The sequence below is a fragment of the Xyrauchen texanus genome, chromosome 42 (genome assembly GCF_025860055.1).
Source record: "Xyrauchen texanus isolate HMW12.3.18 chromosome 42, RBS_HiC_50CHRs, whole genome shotgun sequence".
Taxonomy (NCBI): Eukaryota; Metazoa; Chordata; class Actinopteri; order Cypriniformes; family Catostomidae; genus Xyrauchen; species Xyrauchen texanus.
The window spans coordinates 17,003,872-17,022,397 of NC_068317.1; the positions used below are offsets into that span (position 1 = coordinate 17,003,872).

The 18,526-nt window shown below is 40.4% G+C and overlaps 1 protein-coding gene across 3 annotated transcripts in view; it reads left to right on the top strand.

Moving 5' to 3' along the window:
* Positions 1-2,656: 2,656 nt before the first annotated feature.
* Positions 2,657-18,526, top strand: part of LOC127634996 (neuropilin and tolloid-like protein 1) — a 169,918-nt gene continuing 154,048 nt past the window's right edge. For all 3 annotated transcript variants that reach the window (XM_052114802.1, XM_052114801.1, XM_052114803.1), the window contains exons 1-4: positions 2,657-2,896; positions 3,446-3,499; positions 3,581-3,715; positions 4,378-4,626. In XM_052114802.1, coding sequence (XP_051970762.1) covers positions 2,869-2,896; positions 3,446-3,499; positions 3,581-3,715; positions 4,378-4,626 — 466 coding nt within the window. In that variant the 5' untranslated portion in view covers positions 2,657-2,868. The remainder of the gene's footprint in view (positions 2,897-3,445; positions 3,500-3,580; positions 3,716-4,377; positions 4,627-18,526) is intronic.

Below are 18,526 nucleotides of genomic sequence, written 5' to 3' on the forward strand. Positions count from 1 at the left end.
TATGGAATAGTCTCAGTTTAAGTCTAGACTAAAGACTCATCTATTTAGCCAGGCATACACCCAATTTATCCATCAACTCAAAATTAGGCTGCTTTAGTTGGGTCTGTTGGAACCAGAAACAGTGATCATGATCTATAACTCTGTAATAAATTGAATGACATTTAAGCTAATATTAATGTATTTGTTTCCCTGTCACCAGAACCAGCTGGATCCAGCTCCATTCCTGTTTCGTGTTAGACTCCACTGCTACGTGTTGCTGTGTGATGATGACTAATAGCAGCCGTTGCCAGCCAAACATCACTTCAGTCTATTATGATGGACTTCAGAGGATGAACTGATGCCAACTCCAACCATTATACATGGGATACTTCATATGCCATTGCCTGAACCTTGGACTTAGGATAGACCTCACCAAAATGGATGGACTTCAAAGACATTAGTCATTAATCTTACAGTTCATACAAAATCTTTGTTTAAACACTGTCCCTTAATGCTTACTTAGTTTAATGATTTTAAACCATGTCTTGCACAATACATAAGTAATATTGGCATTATATTCATGATGTTAGCCAGAGGGGAACTGGCCCCACTGTGAGTCTGGTTTCTCCAAAGGTTATTTTTCTCCATTAACCAACATCTGATTGAGTTTTGTGTTCCTTGCCACAGTCGCCTTCAGCTTGCTCACTGGGGTTATAAATACAATAATTTTTTTAATTACGTATTTTTAAACACAATTCACAATTGTACTTAATCAAACTACACAATGATGACTCATAGACATTATATATTACAGTTTTTTCTTCTGTTAATGCTTGATCTTCTGTAAAGCTTCTTTGAAACTATGTGTGCTGTGAAAGGTGCTATACAAATAAAAATGACTTGACTTATTTACAGTAAAAAATAAAAAAAATCACATCAAATCCTTGCAACTTTGGACATTCTTATAATTAAATATAACAGTGACTAAACACTGCATACTGACACTTTTTATTAGCACTTTTGGAATGATCCTCTCTCTCCGAAAATAAAGAATGATTGCCAAAATATTGTGACAACCAAGCCAGTATTTCAGGCAAAATCATTTTTTTTTTTTTTTTTTTTAAACAATAGTGGGCTGGCATTGCATGCATAAGCTTTCTGCACAATAGTCAGCAAAGACAATTAGATGCTGGCATATTTTCCATGCAAAAATAAAAATGATAATAAAACATAAAATGCATTATGTCTTTATATTTTTAGAATAGTTTTTAAATGTTTCACTAATGTGAAATATGACACAAAAAAGACGGATCTTTATCCGGGTTCAGATGTAGCCTTACTCAAATATTCTGGTCATTTCATTAATCATTTGAAAAAACAATTTATTCCCTGCTGAAAAATACATCAAATAAATAAATGAAACCAGCCTGGATGGCTGGTCTCAGCTGGTTTAAGGTTTCCCAGCTGGTTTATATCTGCTGAAGGTGCATGCAACCCTTCTAAATCCAGTCAACTGACTAGCTAAAACCAGCAAACCAGTTTGGGTTGGTTTAACTGTATTTTTTTTCAGCAGGATTATCCTCACATATGAAACACCATTTGTAGCCTGCACTTTATTTCTCAAACACAATCATTCTCTTACGAAAGATAAACTCAGCAGTCAAAAACGAAACGTTTTAAAATGTTTATTAGTCAGAAACACTAGGGGAAATTAATCGATGACTACGTCTCCTAATGTTCATTGGCGCGAAAAGAGCGTATGGAGCCGCATGCGCAAATAATCTCTCGGAATTCGGACAGCGACAAGTTTATCGATGAATGAAGTTAACAGTTTTACTGCCAGATAAAGAATAACAGTATTATATGATAGAGGTGGCTGGCTTCCATGAGCCGCATAGGAGCACTCTAATGAATTTATAAAGGGTCTGTATGCTTCGACACTTTTCTTCAGTCCAAAGCCCCGCCATGTCCGCAGGCTGCAGATGCTCTTCGCCAATCCAACACTGCAGGTGCACTTAATGCTTGGGGATGCTGATAGTAGTTGTGCCTCTCCAGATATCGTTTATTGTCCTCACAGACCGCTTTTTGCGGCTTGCCTGATATATTTTTGCTCTAGTGCTGTCGTCTCTTTCGGATTCATAGGATCCTGCAGTCCGTCCGATTTTGCATTGCATCTTCAAGAACATCTTCTACAACATAATATTTAGTGGATTACAGACCTATTTGAAGAATAGTTGCTGCCGCATAAATTTAGGCTGTTAACATACCTCAAGGAATGCAAAATAATGATTGGCCAACAGTCGGAGAGGAGCGTTGAAATGAATTAACTCTTTGAGGTAGAGGAAAGCAGATACTTCCCCTCAATACTACTCAATACCAACTAAACACCGGAATAAGGATTTTCTTCTCGCTGCGAGTTTTCTTGTTGAAGTTGGGTTTGCTCTGCGTTTTGTAAAGAAGAGAAACAATAGATGAAACCAAATGGGAAAGGATATTCCGTGAACTGCTCCTCAGAGATGGATGGAAGATTTCCCAACCTTTCTCCTTTATGATTTTTCTTCATGTTAATACTGGAAAGGTTGAGCGATCAGGAAAAGCTAATGACGGACTTATTAATTCATCAAAAGCATCAGAGGGGTTTGGATACGTTTGGATGGAAATCGGGCGAATGTTTACATCCTTTTTCTGCTTTTATACGAAACTACTGATGAATAGTTGTGTATTTTTGGTGGAATCGCCGGCAATATTGATTACTAAGACATGGTGCATTTATGGGCTGTGAAATGTTGACATATTCGCGGTGAAATTTCCAATATCGATCTTTTTCTTCTGAAAGTGTTCCGATCTAAATGGAATTAGTTGAGAAAGCCCTTTGTGAAAGAAATAGACATGGTACATGGGAACAGGTTCCTTCACGGTGAGTCCAGCTGTCAGTTAACTTAAACCTCTTTCTCTGTCTCATTTAATGCATTAGGTTTATCTGCATGAACCGGTTTATTACACGTGCATCTCTATTCCTTCATGAACTTTATGTGTGATTATAAACTGGTGTAGATCATTTAATTGCAACTGCATGTATGCACACTAACAGCATACTGTAGCAAATAACACACTGTGGCAGTTTTGTGATACTGAACTTAAATAATCTTTATCTTCAAACTTATATCTAGCAGCAGTTGCATCGGTGTAATTGCAATTATTTTGCCCTTTATTTTGCATTAATGTTTGTACTGTGTACGGCACATTTAGAAATAAGTGCACCAGTATCCTTATCCAGGTTTAGACACCAATTTAGGATATGCATAGGCCACCTGATTTTCAAGCTAGTAATCTTAATATCTGTTTTGTGATTTATTGAGCTCAACAGGAGTAATTGTAGGTTCAAACAAACTTGGTGTTGGCTACTACTGCTTAATGAGCCCAAATGATTCAATGGATTTGTTTGATCTTCAAACCTTTGTTGCAGTTGTTGCAGGTCTTCTCATGCTTGGGTTGTCTGGGGCAACAAAGACAGAAGCAGGTAATGATGTTTTGCAGACTGAATAAAGACCCATTCTCCTTGTTTCCTGGCAATCTCTGACATTTGACTGTTCTCTTGCAGTGAAAAACAATTCAGGGGTCCAGCCAGCAGGTCAGTGTGGAACCTGGATTAAAGAATTAGAGGGAGGCCTCTTCACCTCACCCAATTACCCAAACAAATATCCCCCAGAGCGAGAATGCATCTACATCATTGAAGGTAAAAACCTTCTTTGAGTGGCAAATGCATCGGACAAACAAACATGTCATGTGACACGTGGATGGTGGGGGCTGTTTGAATTGTGCAATAGCTCAGTGCTATGTAGCACAATTAAGATGTTAATTATCTTTGGTATGCATTTGCATTTAGTATAGAATAAAGATCTATAGACAAAATCAACAATCTCCCAAAATCTGAATTGCAGTATTATTAACTTAAAATAAAACTGTTGCATCTGTTGGGCTACTGTGCGCTTGCTGTTATTAACTGATAATCCAATTTAACTGAATAGCTTGTAGCAATATTCTTGTAATTAGCTGGTTTACACATAATAACACATCATTACACATCTTCTACTGCTACAATAAGATTATGAACATCATGATATCTTATATTAGTAAATTATACCCTACATTACCCATGTGCCCTCCAACCTAAAATTCTTCTTGAATAAATATATTTTATCATTATATTTGAGTAATTTTTTGTGATGGTCATTCTTACTCCGCTTTTATACCGGTAGAATTAAATGCACATGGATGCAATACATTTGTACTTTTGATCTCTGAAACTCCCTTTGTATGATAATAATGGTTGACATATGACATCATCCATCATTACTTACAACTGTCAGTCATGATGATTTTTTTTCCCATTTCTAGCTCCCCCGAGACAATGCATTGATCTTTTCTTTGATGAAAAGTATTCAATAGAGCCTTCGTGGGAATGTAAATTTGACCATATTGAAGTCCGGGACGGGCCCTTTGGCTTTTCTCCAATAATTGGACGCTACTGCGGCCAGCAGAACCCTCCATATATCAGATCAAGTGGCCGCTACCTATGGATAAAATTTGTTGCTGATGGTGAATTGGAAGCCATAGGATTTTCTGCAAGCTACAATTTCACAGCAGGTACAACATACAGTTTTATGCTCCTTATCAACCTTCAACATTGGCCGTGATGTTACAGCTTAATGGTCAGAGTTTATGTTGGCTTTTAATTTTGCAGTGTCAGTAATGTTTATGATTGTGACTCATTTTGAGCTGACCATTTTGTCTTTACCTGCTGGTCTTTAAGAGTTCTGGACCCAGTTCTGATTCACTAACCTCCGGGTATCATTATCCCCTGCATGTCGACTTGAATTCTTGATGCAATCAGAAACTACCATTTAAAATCCAAGCAACTGATTCATGTGTTATTGGCAGATTATGGTGGGGTCCATGTTGTTTTTGTCCTTATCAGTAATTTACCTTATTGGTGACCATATTGAAGAGCTTGTATGTTCTCATTAATCTAAACTCTTTGAATTTAATTGTTTGCTACAGTAAGTTCTTAGGTATTGAAAATGTGATCCACAATAAATGCTGGCAGTCTTTCCCTCCTACTTTAGATGTTAAAGATTGCCAATTAGATGACAAGTGGTAACATCAACATAATTATGTTCATAATTGATTTCACTTATCATTCATCCTCAAAGGAATCCCTTGAAAATATATAAGCACATCACACAAAAGCCTGAACACTTGATTTTCTTCACATTCTGTCTTATTCATATGGTGTCAGAATTCACTGCTTTCTGCTCATTTAACATGAGTCTTAACACCAGGTAATAATGTAGCTGAGTTCAAGTGATGTTTTTGTAAATGGTGTTCAAATTGAACAGACAGATATTCTGTTCAAAACGCTAAAAGCAAGATTCAAATAAACCTACAACTAAAGTTGTAAAGGCAAAATAATTTCACAGAGTGGTCCAGCATTAAGGGCTTTTCAGATGAATTGCACAGCTATTGCGCTGGGTGCTAGAAAAATAGCACACAATTTAAGGAACCATTGATTTGGAGTCATATCTGAGAAATTAGTTATCAGGCTCAGCTTTTTTCCCATCCCATTGTAAGTCGGGAGGAAATTCTTTCGCCAGGAGAATCTGTTCAGCATGAATGGCTTCACACTCTCCATTCAGGTGCCAGGGAAGAAACTCAGCTTCCCCTAGTCATGATAAGAAATATCAGTAGCATATCATTTACATAATTAAGGAGATATAAGTCCCTGAATTCACTTCCCTTGATGTTCCCCCATAAAAGTGGAGAGTTCATATTCTGTGCTGCAGCCAATGGTAACACATGCTAATGCGGAAGGTACAACAGATGAATGAAAAGAAGGGGGAGTGAAAAGTGAGGAAGGGTAAAAATTAGATGTGTTGAATTACATACATGTATTGCTTGTTTTCATCCCCCTTAGACTTGGACTAATTGTATCATTACATATTGGTGTATTTAACTGAGATTTGATACTACTTGTCAACACAAAGTGTCCACTCAATCAAAGATGCTCAGTGAGTGTGCGGTGAGACCGGTGAGGAATTTAGTACATGGTCTCCTTTGGCATGCTGGGGCTTTGGGCAGCACTTGTTCTGAAATTTCTTGCATAAACATCATTAACACTGTGCTTCGTCAGTTATCTCCAATCAAATGCATTAGTGAAAATGCAACTGATTTTCAGCTCTGATCCTGAGTTTTATTTTTTTGTTTTGTTTTATTTGGCAAAGATGTAATATCAGATTGCGAAGCTTATAAAAAGAGATCTAGTGTTTCCATGCAGTATATCAGGTAGGAAGTCATGTGACCAAGAGAGAGATGAGCAGCAATTCACTACATCTCCAAAAGTACCCTCTTCTTATTAACATACTTGTCTATTTCAGATTCATCTGTTACAATCAGGTGCCTAAAAAGCTAGAATGCAGCCATGCAAATTTCTCCTTAGACAAACGTGAGTCTGGTGTGGGAGAACTTGACTGATCAGCACAAAGACCTGACCTGAACCCCATTGAACACATTTAGGATGAATCGGTATGCTGAATCTGAGGCAGACCCCATTGCCCAACATCACTGCCTGACCTCACTGGTGCTCTTGGGGCTGAATGTGAGCAAATCCTTGCAGCTATGTTCTAACATCTAGTGGAAAACCTTCCCAGAAAAGTAAATGCTGTAATAGTAATAAAGGGAGAGATTAATACCTTGAGAAAGAGAGAGAGAATTTTGAATTTTAACACAACCTTATTTTCTCAAACACTAATACAAAAATACAGCAATACTCATTTTACAGTTAAAAAAATATAAAATTCAATTCAAATGTCACTCCAAAATAGGTGTAAATATTAAAAAGTAATCAATTAATGTGCAGCCTCTTCACAACACCATTGTTCTACAAAAAAAATCAAGATTGTTCCTAGCTATAAAAAATATAAAATCCACCAAATCTCTTGCTTTAACTAAACCTTTAAACAATGAAACTACCCCTGTCCTGCCCTACCTTCAACTTTGTTCTTTCTACTAAAATGAAAAGCAAGTTTAGCTTGACCTACTATAAAATTTAAAAGCTGACTTATTTTTCTAATTTAAAAGGTATACCTTGATCCAAAAATAAAACTCTTAAAAGAAAACAAATCTCCAAAATTGGAAAATAAATTCTTAAAAATTCTACATAACCCTAAAAGCCTGATACATTCCATAAAACAGTGAAATACAGTCTCTCTCTTTTCACAAAATGGGCACACTAGTCACACTATGATTAATAATGGAAACAAAAGCATTAACAGAAACTGTGCCATGTAAAATCCTCCACTGAATATTCCCTGCTCTTTTAGTTAACTATGGTTTGTACAAAACTCTCCACGTTGGATTACATTCTTCCTCCACACCCAGTTTTTTCCACACATTATCAAGTCTTTCATTAAATACTTTTATTATTTAAAACTTTTACACAACATTATATGTTTTCTTCCCTTTTACTTCATTCAAAGGTAAACCCTCTAACCCTTTTAAAGACAACAAAGGCCCAGAAAGTCCTTGAAGATCAGGTGTGATATGTATTTTGGAAAAAGGATCAGTTGGATATGATTGGGAAAAGCTGCTCCAGAGAAAGAGCTTTTGAGGAGTTCTCCTTCCTTAACAGTCAGACTCTGTATAATCAGGTCTATAACTCTATTGACTTGTCGATGAGACCACATCTTAAACGTGACGCCAATTCTTTAATTTTGTTAAAATCAGATCCACCAATATATGCAAACTCTTTTCAAAACATGGATCCCTCCAGGTAAAGATTTACAGTTCACATCAAAATGGCTCCACAAATTAGTGGCTCCTCTAATAACCAATAAAGTGAATTGTTTGAGTTCAGTCACTGTTTATGAAAAAGTCTCCATACTTTAAAAAGCCCTTTATAAAAAAAGAGTTAGTCCATTGGTTGGCACTTTACTAGAGTCCATTAAAAATAGGGAACAATCCAGCCCAAGTCCTACAGCTTGTTTTAATATTGTGCTGGTTACCTCACTCCAGACAAGTTTCTGGGTCCAGTTAAGTATTTTTGAATGTACTGAAGCCGAAAAGTTGCTCCCCTACTTGCTAGATGTATCAGACCTTGTCCTCCCTCCTCTTTGGAAGAAAGAGCACCCACTAAGGCACCCAATGCAACTGACCTCAGAATAAATGGTGCTCTACCATTATCCATGCTCATTAATACTGCATGGAGTTCACACTTGGACAAAGGTCTCTCAAGTTTGGTATTCACAATCTTTGGGACTTTAGGCAAACCTTCAAAGAAAACATTCAAAGAAGCCACCTCTTCATATTCACTTTTTTACAAATCAGTTTTGTACCATGTAGCTCTTTTTCTGATCTTACTCAGCTCAGTGAGCTCTTGTCCACAGGTAGAGAGAAGAGCATGAATATGATGACTTTGACCACTCTTTTTCTCCAGACCAAAGAAAATCTTAGATGGGGAGTCCATCTGCACTACACTTTGAAAGTGTGAATGGACCAGTGCTCCCTGTGCTTATAATACCTAACAGATCATTTAAAGCAATTTTTTTTATTTTGTTTCGAGGACCTCACTCCATCTTCGATTTCCTGTGAAATCTATCAAGTTGTGTAGTTCCACAATATTAATCTCTAGTGCTTTCATTGATCGGGAAATGTCCCATGAGACAATAAGTGTGTACTGTTGGCCCATTTGCTGTATTTTGGCCTTTCCACAATCCCACCATTGTTGTAATATAATGCAATGTGAATAATTTTTTAATCTCAAATGCAGTTAACAATATTAATACTGAATTTCTTTACATAGATATGCACTTTTGAAAATAAAGCATTGATTTTGAGTTGGGCAGCAAAATGTACTCATATTAACTGCAGAAAAACACCCAAACTTAAGAAACAACTAATTTATCTAGGACTATGTTAACTCCGTTACATATTAATATTATCCAAAACAATCAATTTTTTTCCTTTTGCCAGACTCTTAATTATATAAAGGTGCACTCGGTAATTTTTTCCCCTTAAAAAAATTTAATCCTGAAGAAATTAATTATAATTTTGAAACCTATGTATAAAATAATGACCACTCACTGTCACAATCAAAAGGCGGAAGCAAGCATGCAAGTGACTTCTTTAATGAGCGGTCAGAATAACACAAAACAGTTCAGAAATATGGGGGGGCTGGTGAAGAGTGAAGGAGTAAATCCTGTGCAGGTGAATATCCAGACGAGACGAACCACGAAGACACTGAACAGGAACACGAACCAGAATGGATAACGGACAGGCATACAAAGAACAACACTGTGGGCACCAAACCAACGATCTGACAAAGAGAGGAGATTGTGATGAGTATGTATGCATATGAGTGAATGGGCAGCAGCTGGTGCAGGGAATGAGATCAGCTGGCACGCTGATCAATGGAACGAGCGGTAACGCCCACTAACACGCGCTCACACACACAGAACAACAATAAAACGGGACATGAAGGAAACAGTGAATTCATGAATCGTGACAGTACCCCCCTCCTAGGAACGCCTCCTGGCGTCCCCAGACTCCCTTACCTGTCGATTGTAATCATCAATAAGGGAATGATCCAGGAAGTCTCTAGCAGGCACCCAACTTCTCTCCTCCGGACCGTAACCTTCCCAGTCCACCAAGTACTGGATTCCGCGTCCCCTCCGCCTTGAGTCCAGAATACGGTCAACCGAATAAGTGGGTTCCCCTTCTACGAGTCGCGGCGGTGGGGGAACCGGGGCTTGGGGGTTAATGCGAGAATGAAATACGGGTTTGATTTTGGATACGTGAAACACGAGATGAATTCTCCTGTACACTGGAGGAAGATTGAGGCGGACTGTCACCGGACTAATGATCTTGGTGACAGTGAACGGGCCAATGAATTTGGGAGCAAGTTTATTAGAAACGGAGTGGAGAGGAATGTTCTTGGTAGAAAGCCACACTTTGGAACCGACGACGTATACGGGAGGTCTTGACCGGTGGCGATCGGCCTTGGCCTTGGTGCGCGCTCCCGCTTGGAGTAGAGTCTCACGGGCTCTAGTCCAAGTGAGACGACCCATGGATGATACTGGTAACGAATTGTGGGCGTACTCCACCATTGACAGTTGTTGGCTCCATGAGGAAAGATTCTTGGAGACCAGACATCGCAACGTTCTCTCCAAATCCTGGTTGGCTCTCTCTGTTTGACCATTGCTCTGGGGATGAAACCCCGAGGACAGACTAACAGTCGCACCCAGTAATCTACAAAACTCTTGCCAAAATTTGGACACAAACTGGGGTCCTCTGTCGGAAACCACGTCCGTCGGGAAGCCATGTAGCCAAAAGACGTGGTTGACGACTGTAAACGCTGTCTCCTTGGCTGAGGGTAATTTGGGCAAGGGAATGAAGTGGGCCGCCTTCGAGAACCGGTCCACCAGAGTTAAAACTACTGTGTTACCCTGAGAAGGTGGGACGGCGGTGACGAAATCTAGCGTGATATGGGACCAGGGCCTCGAAGGGACCGGCAGCGGTTGGAGGAGCCCATCTGGGGGTCGATTGGAGGTCTTACCAGTGGCACAAACTGAGCAAGCCAAAACAAAACTGTGAACGTCGCGAGTCATACGTGGCCACCAAAATCGTTGTTTGACTAAAGATGTAGTGCGACTAACTCCTGGATGACAGGCCACATTGGAACAATGTCCCCACTGGATGACGTCGGACCGTAATCCCTCCGGCACAAAAAAACGGTTTGGTGGACAGCCGACCGGGGGCGTTACACCTTGTAAGGCCGTTTTGACCTTCGATTCGACCTCCCATGTGAGTGTAGAGATAATTAAGGTCTCTGGAAAAATGCACTCGGGAGTAGACGGGCGATCGGAGTGGTCAAAAATGCGCGATAAAGAATCAGGTTTGATGTTCTTAGAACCCGGGCGGTACGAAAGGGTAAAGTCAAAACGTCCGAAAAAAAGTGCCCACCGAGCCTGCCTAGAGTTCAATCTTTTAGCGGTTCTAATGTATTCCAGATTCTTATGGTCGGTCCAGACGATAAAGGGTACCCCCGACCCTTCTAACCAGTGACGCCATTCTTCCAACGCTAACTTGACTGCCAACAACTCTCTATTACCAATATCATAATTACGTTTGGCGGGTGACAAACGGTGAGACAAAAACGCGCACGGATGCATTCTGTCATCAGTAGGAGAACGTTGGGATAACACTGCACCTACCCCCACCTCTGACGCATCGACCTCCACCACGAACTGACGTGATAGATCAGGGGTAACCAGGATGGGGGCTGAAACAAAGCGGCCTTTCAGTTTGGCAAACGCAGCCTCAGCTGCGTCTGACCACCTGAACGTAGTTCTGGGAGAGGTCAAGGCGATCAGAGGCGAGGCTAGTTGGCTGAAATTGCGAAAAAACCGCCGGTAAAAATTGGCGAACCCCAGAAACCTCTGTAGGGCCTTACGGGAATCCGGACTTGGCCAATCCACCACAGCCTTAACCTTCTCAGGATCCATACGCATCCCCTCAGACGACACAATGTACCCTAAGAAAGGAACCGACTATGCATGAAAAGCGCATTTCTCCGCCTTGACAAAAAGCCCATTCTCCAGGAGCCTCTGAAGCACTCGTCGAACGTGCTGCACGTGTTCCTGGAGAGAAGAAGAAAAAATCAATATGTCATCCAGGTAGACATACAGGAACTGGTCGACCATATCTCGCAGCACGTCATTGACGAGTGCCTGGAAGACTGCCGGGGAGTTGGACAAGCCGAAAGGCATGACCAAGTATTCAAAGTGCCCCCTGGGGGTATTAAAAGCAGTCTTCCATTCATCCCCCTTCCTAATGCGGACCAAATGATAAGCATTACGTAAATCCAATTTTGTGAAGATCGACGCACCCTGCAACCTCTCGAAGGCTGAAGACATCAGCGGCAAAGGATAAGTATTCTTTACCGTGATGCTGTTCAGCCCCCGGTAGTCAATACAAGGTCGCAGGGATCCGTCCTTCTTCCCCACAAAAAAGAACCCCGCCCCCGCTGGAGAAGAGGAAGGGCGGATGAACCCCGCTGCTAGAGAATCAGAAATATATTTCTCCATAGCCTCTCTTTCTGGAACAGAAAGTGAATATAACTTGCCCTTAGGCGGAGACGTACCTGGCAGTAACTCTATAGCACAGTCATAGGGACGATGCGGGGGGAGGGAAGCAGCACGAGACTTACTGAACACTTCCTTCAGGTCTAGGTACTTCGTGGGCACGTTTGACAAATCCACTGCTTCCTCCTGAAACGAAGAGACAGAAACAAACGGACAAGCAGACACAAGACAGGACTCATGACATTTACTGCTCCACTCTGATACTGATCTCTGCTGCCAGTCTATCTTGGGATTGTGTTCAATGAGCCAGGGGTGTCCTAAAACAATGGGTGCAAGGGGGGAAATAGTTTCAGTGTGATTGCCGGATACGCTGAGTGTGATGGGTCCAGTGGTGAATGAAATGATGGGAAGCGCTTGGCCGTTGAGAGCTTGAACAGCGATGGTGCGGGTGAGAGGCAGAAGGGGGACCTGACTCTTGAGTGCAAATGAGTAATCCATGAAGTTATCTTCTGCCCTGGAGTCCAGTAGTGCTCGACAGTCGAGGGAGTGGGCTGCCCACCGTAGTCTTACCGGGAGGAGCATAGATGTTGATGAGGTCTTCTCAGCGGAGATCCCACCCGACAGTAGCCTCTGATTTACTGCCGGGCTTGCCCTTTTACCGGGCAGTTGAAAGCAAAGTGTCCCGCTGTGCCACAGTAAAGGCAAAGGCCCTGGGATCTCCGCCTCTCCTTCTCCTCCCGGGAAAGCTGAGCTCGCCCGACCTGCATGGGCTCGTGATCGTAGACGGGGCTGACCGCGTCCCCGCTGCTGGTTCTCAAAGTCTCCGCTGATCCAGACGCCCGAGCGGTTACCCTCCGATGTTCGACTCGGGAGAGTTGGGAATCTACACGGAGCGCCAGTTCGATCAGCCCATTGAGGGTAGTGGGCAAATCCAGAGCATAAATCTCTCTCTGAACGCGGTCAGCCAGCCCATGCAGGAACATTTCCCACTGCGCCTCCTCGTTCCACTGACACTCAGCTGCCAAAGTCCGGAACTCGATGGAATAATCAGACACAGATCTCTCATCTTGTTTAAGGTCCGCGAGAATCCGTGCCGCTTCTCTGCCCGCGACCGCACGGTCGAAAACTCTTTTCATCTCGGTGGTGAGTGTCTGGAACGAGGTACAGCATGGATCTTGGTTCTCCCACACCGCCTTTCCCCATAGCGCTGCCCTCCCAGTCAGTAGCGTGAGCACGAATGCAACCTTGCTTTGTTTGTTGGCGAAAGTCCTGGGCTGCAGAGAAAAGTCCATAGAACAGCGTGTTAAAAATGCTCTGCAAAAGTTCGGCTCACCGTTGTAAGACTCGGGAATAGGTAGGCGGGGCTCTGACTGGGAGACGTTCTCTGGTGGTACAGGAGGAGCGGGCGGTGTGGGTGGCGCAGCGGGAGCTCGCATAAGTTGGAACTGCTGAGTGAGCTCGGACACCTGCGTCACGAGAGCTTGAATAGCCCGACCCCTCTCATTCATGTTTCTCTCCTGGGAATCCATCCGTGCCATACTGGACATAATGAAATCTTCCAGCGAAGAGGAGGTGCCACTTGCTGCTTCCATGGCTGGTCAGATCGTTCTGTCACAATAAAAGGCGGAAGCAAGAATGCAAGTGACTTCTTTAATGAGCGGTCAGAATAACACAAAACAGTTCTGTAAATCCTGTGCAGGTGAATATCCAGACGAGACGAACCACGAAGACACTGAACAGGAACACGAACCAGAATGGATAACGGACAGGCATACGAAGAACAACACTGTGGGCACCAAACCAACGATCTGACAAAGAGAGGAGATTGTGATGAGTATGTATGCATATGAGTGAATGGGCAGCAGCTGGTGCAGGGAATGAGATCAGCTGGCACGCTGATCAATGGAACGAGCGGTAACGCCCACTAACACGCGCTCACACACACACAGAACAACAATAAAACGGGACATGAAGGAAACAGCGAATTCATGAATCGTGACACTCACATGAGATGAGGACTGTAGTAATATCAGTAACCTTATAAAAGCTGTTTTAATTTACATGGGGCAGGGACGGCCTCATGGGGGCTGCAATGTTAAAATCACATGACCTGCTGAATACTACTCGCTTAATCTCAGTTACCATTTTGTTATTGGACACTTTGACTACTGGATTAAATTAATCATGGTTGATTGTGAATAGTGAATTTCTACAATGGCATCTGTGACTGAAAACTGTTGATTTTGAATGATGCTGCATCCACACCATTAAGTGTCACTATAAGTCCAAGATGACATGAACAAAGAGTTACTGAGTGTTCTACCTTTAATTCACATTTTCAATTAAAGTTTATTAGAACTAAACATATTTACAAAGGAGAAAAAGTCATAACTTCATACTTAATTCACGAGTGTCCAGGCTTTTCATCTTTTTTTAAAATTCTGCTTTGTATTTGCCTTTATGACAATTTACCATTGTTTGTGCATAGTATTCAGAGATTAAATATGGTATTAGTAAAATCATGTTAATCACAGGTAAAAAAAAAAAAAAAATTAAATAAAAAAAAGATCATCATGGTTAGATGTAATTAATTTGTAAATAAAATATATATCTATTCTATGGAATTTGTAATGAAAAACAATATCATAAACACATGTATAAATAATAAAAACAACCTCCATAAAAGTGAGGTCCAGACCTCGGTGACCTCATAGCTGGCTACGGCCATGATGCCATTTCAAACATTGAGCATATTTAATTTGAGTTTATGCACTATTTTCTTTAATCTAAAAGTTTATTGATCTGTGAAACCACCCTGCCGCATATCTTTCATTAATGTTTTAACAGAGTCCAAAAATATTTCCCTATCTGGGGAAAAAAATCTTCTACATTTACCCTTTTCATTCCTTTAGTCATTTGTACACATTTGTTTATTTTGTACAGAGTGTAAGCACTTCTTCAGTCTGATGACTCACTCTCACTTCCAGCAACAGATTCATCAAAAACCCCTACATCTGAAACTGCCTTGCTAAGATTTCCATTATTTTTGTTCAAGCATTCATTTCCAGATGCTTTCCTAACTGTTTTTCCTTCACCCCCTCTACTTGTCTTTCTTTTTATGGCAGGGGTTTTGAAAATTGATTCACCATCAGCCATGTCAATATCATCTCCCTCTGCCTCTACCACTGCAACAACTTCAGCACTTCCTTACACTTCTTTATTTTCACCAACAACAACACTGTCTAAATCAACAACTAGCTCTTGTACTTTGCACATCCTTACTACACTGTTTTCCTGATTCCTGACTTTCTGGAGATTTTTCAGAAGCTTTATCAATATTGGATTCAAGCAGTCCTCTGTCTGTGTAGCCATGCTGGCCAGCAGCCGCTGGCAATGGCTATTCAACTTTAACACTTGCTTACTACCTTACAATATGCTCCTCAACAAAACAGATTCACGATTGCTACCTCAAAGAACTAATATAAAACATTTAAAAATTAAAAATGATAGAAAAGTTAGAAAAAACTCACACACTCCGTAGAAACCGCTCACAACCGCTCACACACCAACTCTACCCACTCACTCATAGCATCCGCTCAGAGAGAGAGAGTTAGAGAGAGTGTGTCCACATACACATAAGTGACGCTTTGGGCATAAGCAACATACGTCTAATTGTAGATATTTTCAACTCCATCAGCTCTGGGATTTCAGGATTTTGTATTTGAGTTTCTAATCTTAGTTGTTGTAATTAAAGTTGTCTTCATACAAGGTTATTAGTTTCATCAGAAATCATAGACGCATGGCAAACCCATCAGCAAACCTAAACTTTGGATGACTCCACAATGTAAAAATGCAATTATGTGCACTCTGTGTGTAATTACTTCCTGATATAGTGTAAAAATATAAATTGTGTGCAAAATTGTGTGCAATCACACCAGCATTCAAATACAATTAATATGCAAACGTTGTATTAGAGTTGTTTCAGTAGTTTGTGTGTGGGTGATTCCATGATTACGATGACTTTTAGGCCCTTCACCTATTGAAAATTAAACTTCACTTTCTGTCAGTTGTCAACATTTATTCTAAAAAATGCTTTTAGCTTATTTATCTTATTGCCATAATATACATTTTTTTTCTAAATATTTTTTTGCACAATAGCTGAATGTTTCTCAAACATGTTAATCCTTCTAACAGAGCCCACAATTCTAAAAAATATATATCATTTTATTTATTAAATAAAAAATACAGTATGGACTAAATGTGATTGAAAAACAGGTGTGATTTATTTATTTTTCATTTCGTGATAAAACAATGAAGTAACAGTGTTGAACATAGAGTAAGACTTGGACTCTACTCACTTAATTTACTGTTTGTGTGCTTCAATTTTCTGACTTTGCTAATTTTTTCTCCATATTCTATGGGCCCTAAGTTTTTCTTCTCTTGTGTGAGTGACAGGGTTGAGTTTTTAGCATATAATTAGCAAACACACAAAATGTGGATAGCTAGCGTCTATGCTAATGCCATGTGGACATTGAGGACATTCTACAGATTCACATAAAATGTATTTATTTGTAATTAATAAATTACTCTATAATTTAGGTTACAGTGTTGAAATTTGACCAGTACCTCCACTGTAAAGGTTGCAATATCACTGAAAACACAGAAAAAATAATGAGAGTGGATTCGTGAGAACAGGATCATTTTATAAGCTGCAGGACACAATAGGTTCTGTGATATTCCTTTTCAACTCGCTACTGGGACGATGTACTTGCCCCTTTTGAGAACTGTATGTTAGTGTGTCATTAGTCATATATACAGTACTGTGGTTTTCAACCATTTTGACCACCCCAAAATTTATTGGATTTTACTGTTGTTTAAAGTGATTTGGATCATTCTGCTGATGAAACATAAAAACCAAAATATCTTTCAAAGACATTTTAGTAGACAAAAACTCCAGAAAACATGAGTTGTGGAAGATTTCATGTGATCAAGGAGCTTTTACATCTTTATACAGTGCATACCATTTACGAGACTCTAAGTCTTTCCTTTACAGCCTCGTTTTCATTCCCGTCAACAACCAGGCACTGCAAAAATAAGGTCTATTGACCAAGGCAATATTTGAACACAATCTAAACTTATTTTCATTCATTTTAAGTATTTTGTGCACGCTTGGATATTTACAGAGGGACAGCTTTAGTAGGACTGTGCATTGTGGTTGTCACTTCTTCTTTTGTGCATGTACTTAGCTGGATTAAGCAGTAAAGCAGGACATTCAACTGTAATAAGCATCACCACTGTAAACACACCCTGTGAGACTTCTGTGGCTGTTGTCATTACTCTGTTTTCCCTGTCCTCATTCCCTCTGTTCATATTTCCTTCCCTCTTTTTATTTCTTCTCTCTTTATCTCACTATCTCAAAAATTCACACACCCATTCTCCAGAGTCTCACTTCTTAGTCTCCTGGGCTAGGCTGACCTTATTACTCCAGCACCTCTTTCCAAGAGATAAAGTTATGTTACTAGACAAGATCTGGCTGGGTTAAATAACAGGGAGAGTGTCTCCACTCATGTGACTTTCCCTCAGTGGCTGTTTGAAGCCTTTGTCCCAGCTGTAAACAGACATGGTAGTAATAAGGAAAACAAGACAGACTTTAGAAGTATTTCAGGGACTACTTTCTTGATCCACTGGCCATTTAATAACCTTGTTTGGGAGAACCTCAGGTGGCCTTTTCATCTTTTCATTTTCAACAGCTTTGTTAAATGCAGTGGAAAGTTGCATGGAGGAAGCTGAATTGTAAAGACCCTGCCAGCCACAATGATAGATCTTAGTTTTTTATTCATGTTTTGTTGTTTTTTTCCCCCCATTAAAAGCAGAATTGTATGAAAAAATATAGCATTGGAGTGCATGATACTTCTTTCCCACCATTGTGAAAAAAATAGCACACATCTTTTCTTGATATGACATTATATTGCATTGCATATGTCTCATTCTGGAAGAGAGAGAGAGACTCAGACAAATAACAGTGAGAAAAACTGAGGCACTTTTAATAATAATAATAATAATAATAATAATAATACAAATTGGTTGCTGAGCGGGTTCAATGTTGGTGTGTTCCCCCTAAAATCCACTATCATCTCCAATATTTTGAGCGTGTTCAGCTCCAGGTTGTTTTGATTGCAACATCCCTTCTGTATGCAGACTCGTTCTCGTCCTGGATGAGGCCGATGGCAGTAGTGTCATCTGCAAACTTAAGGAGTTTGACAGAGGAATCCTTGGTGGTGCAGTCGTTTGTGTACAGGGAGAAGAGTATTAGGGAGAGCACACATCCCTGGGGGGCACCAGTTCTGATCTTACATGTGCTGGAAGTGACTTTAATGCGATTTTTTTTAAAATTTTCCTTGTGATAAACA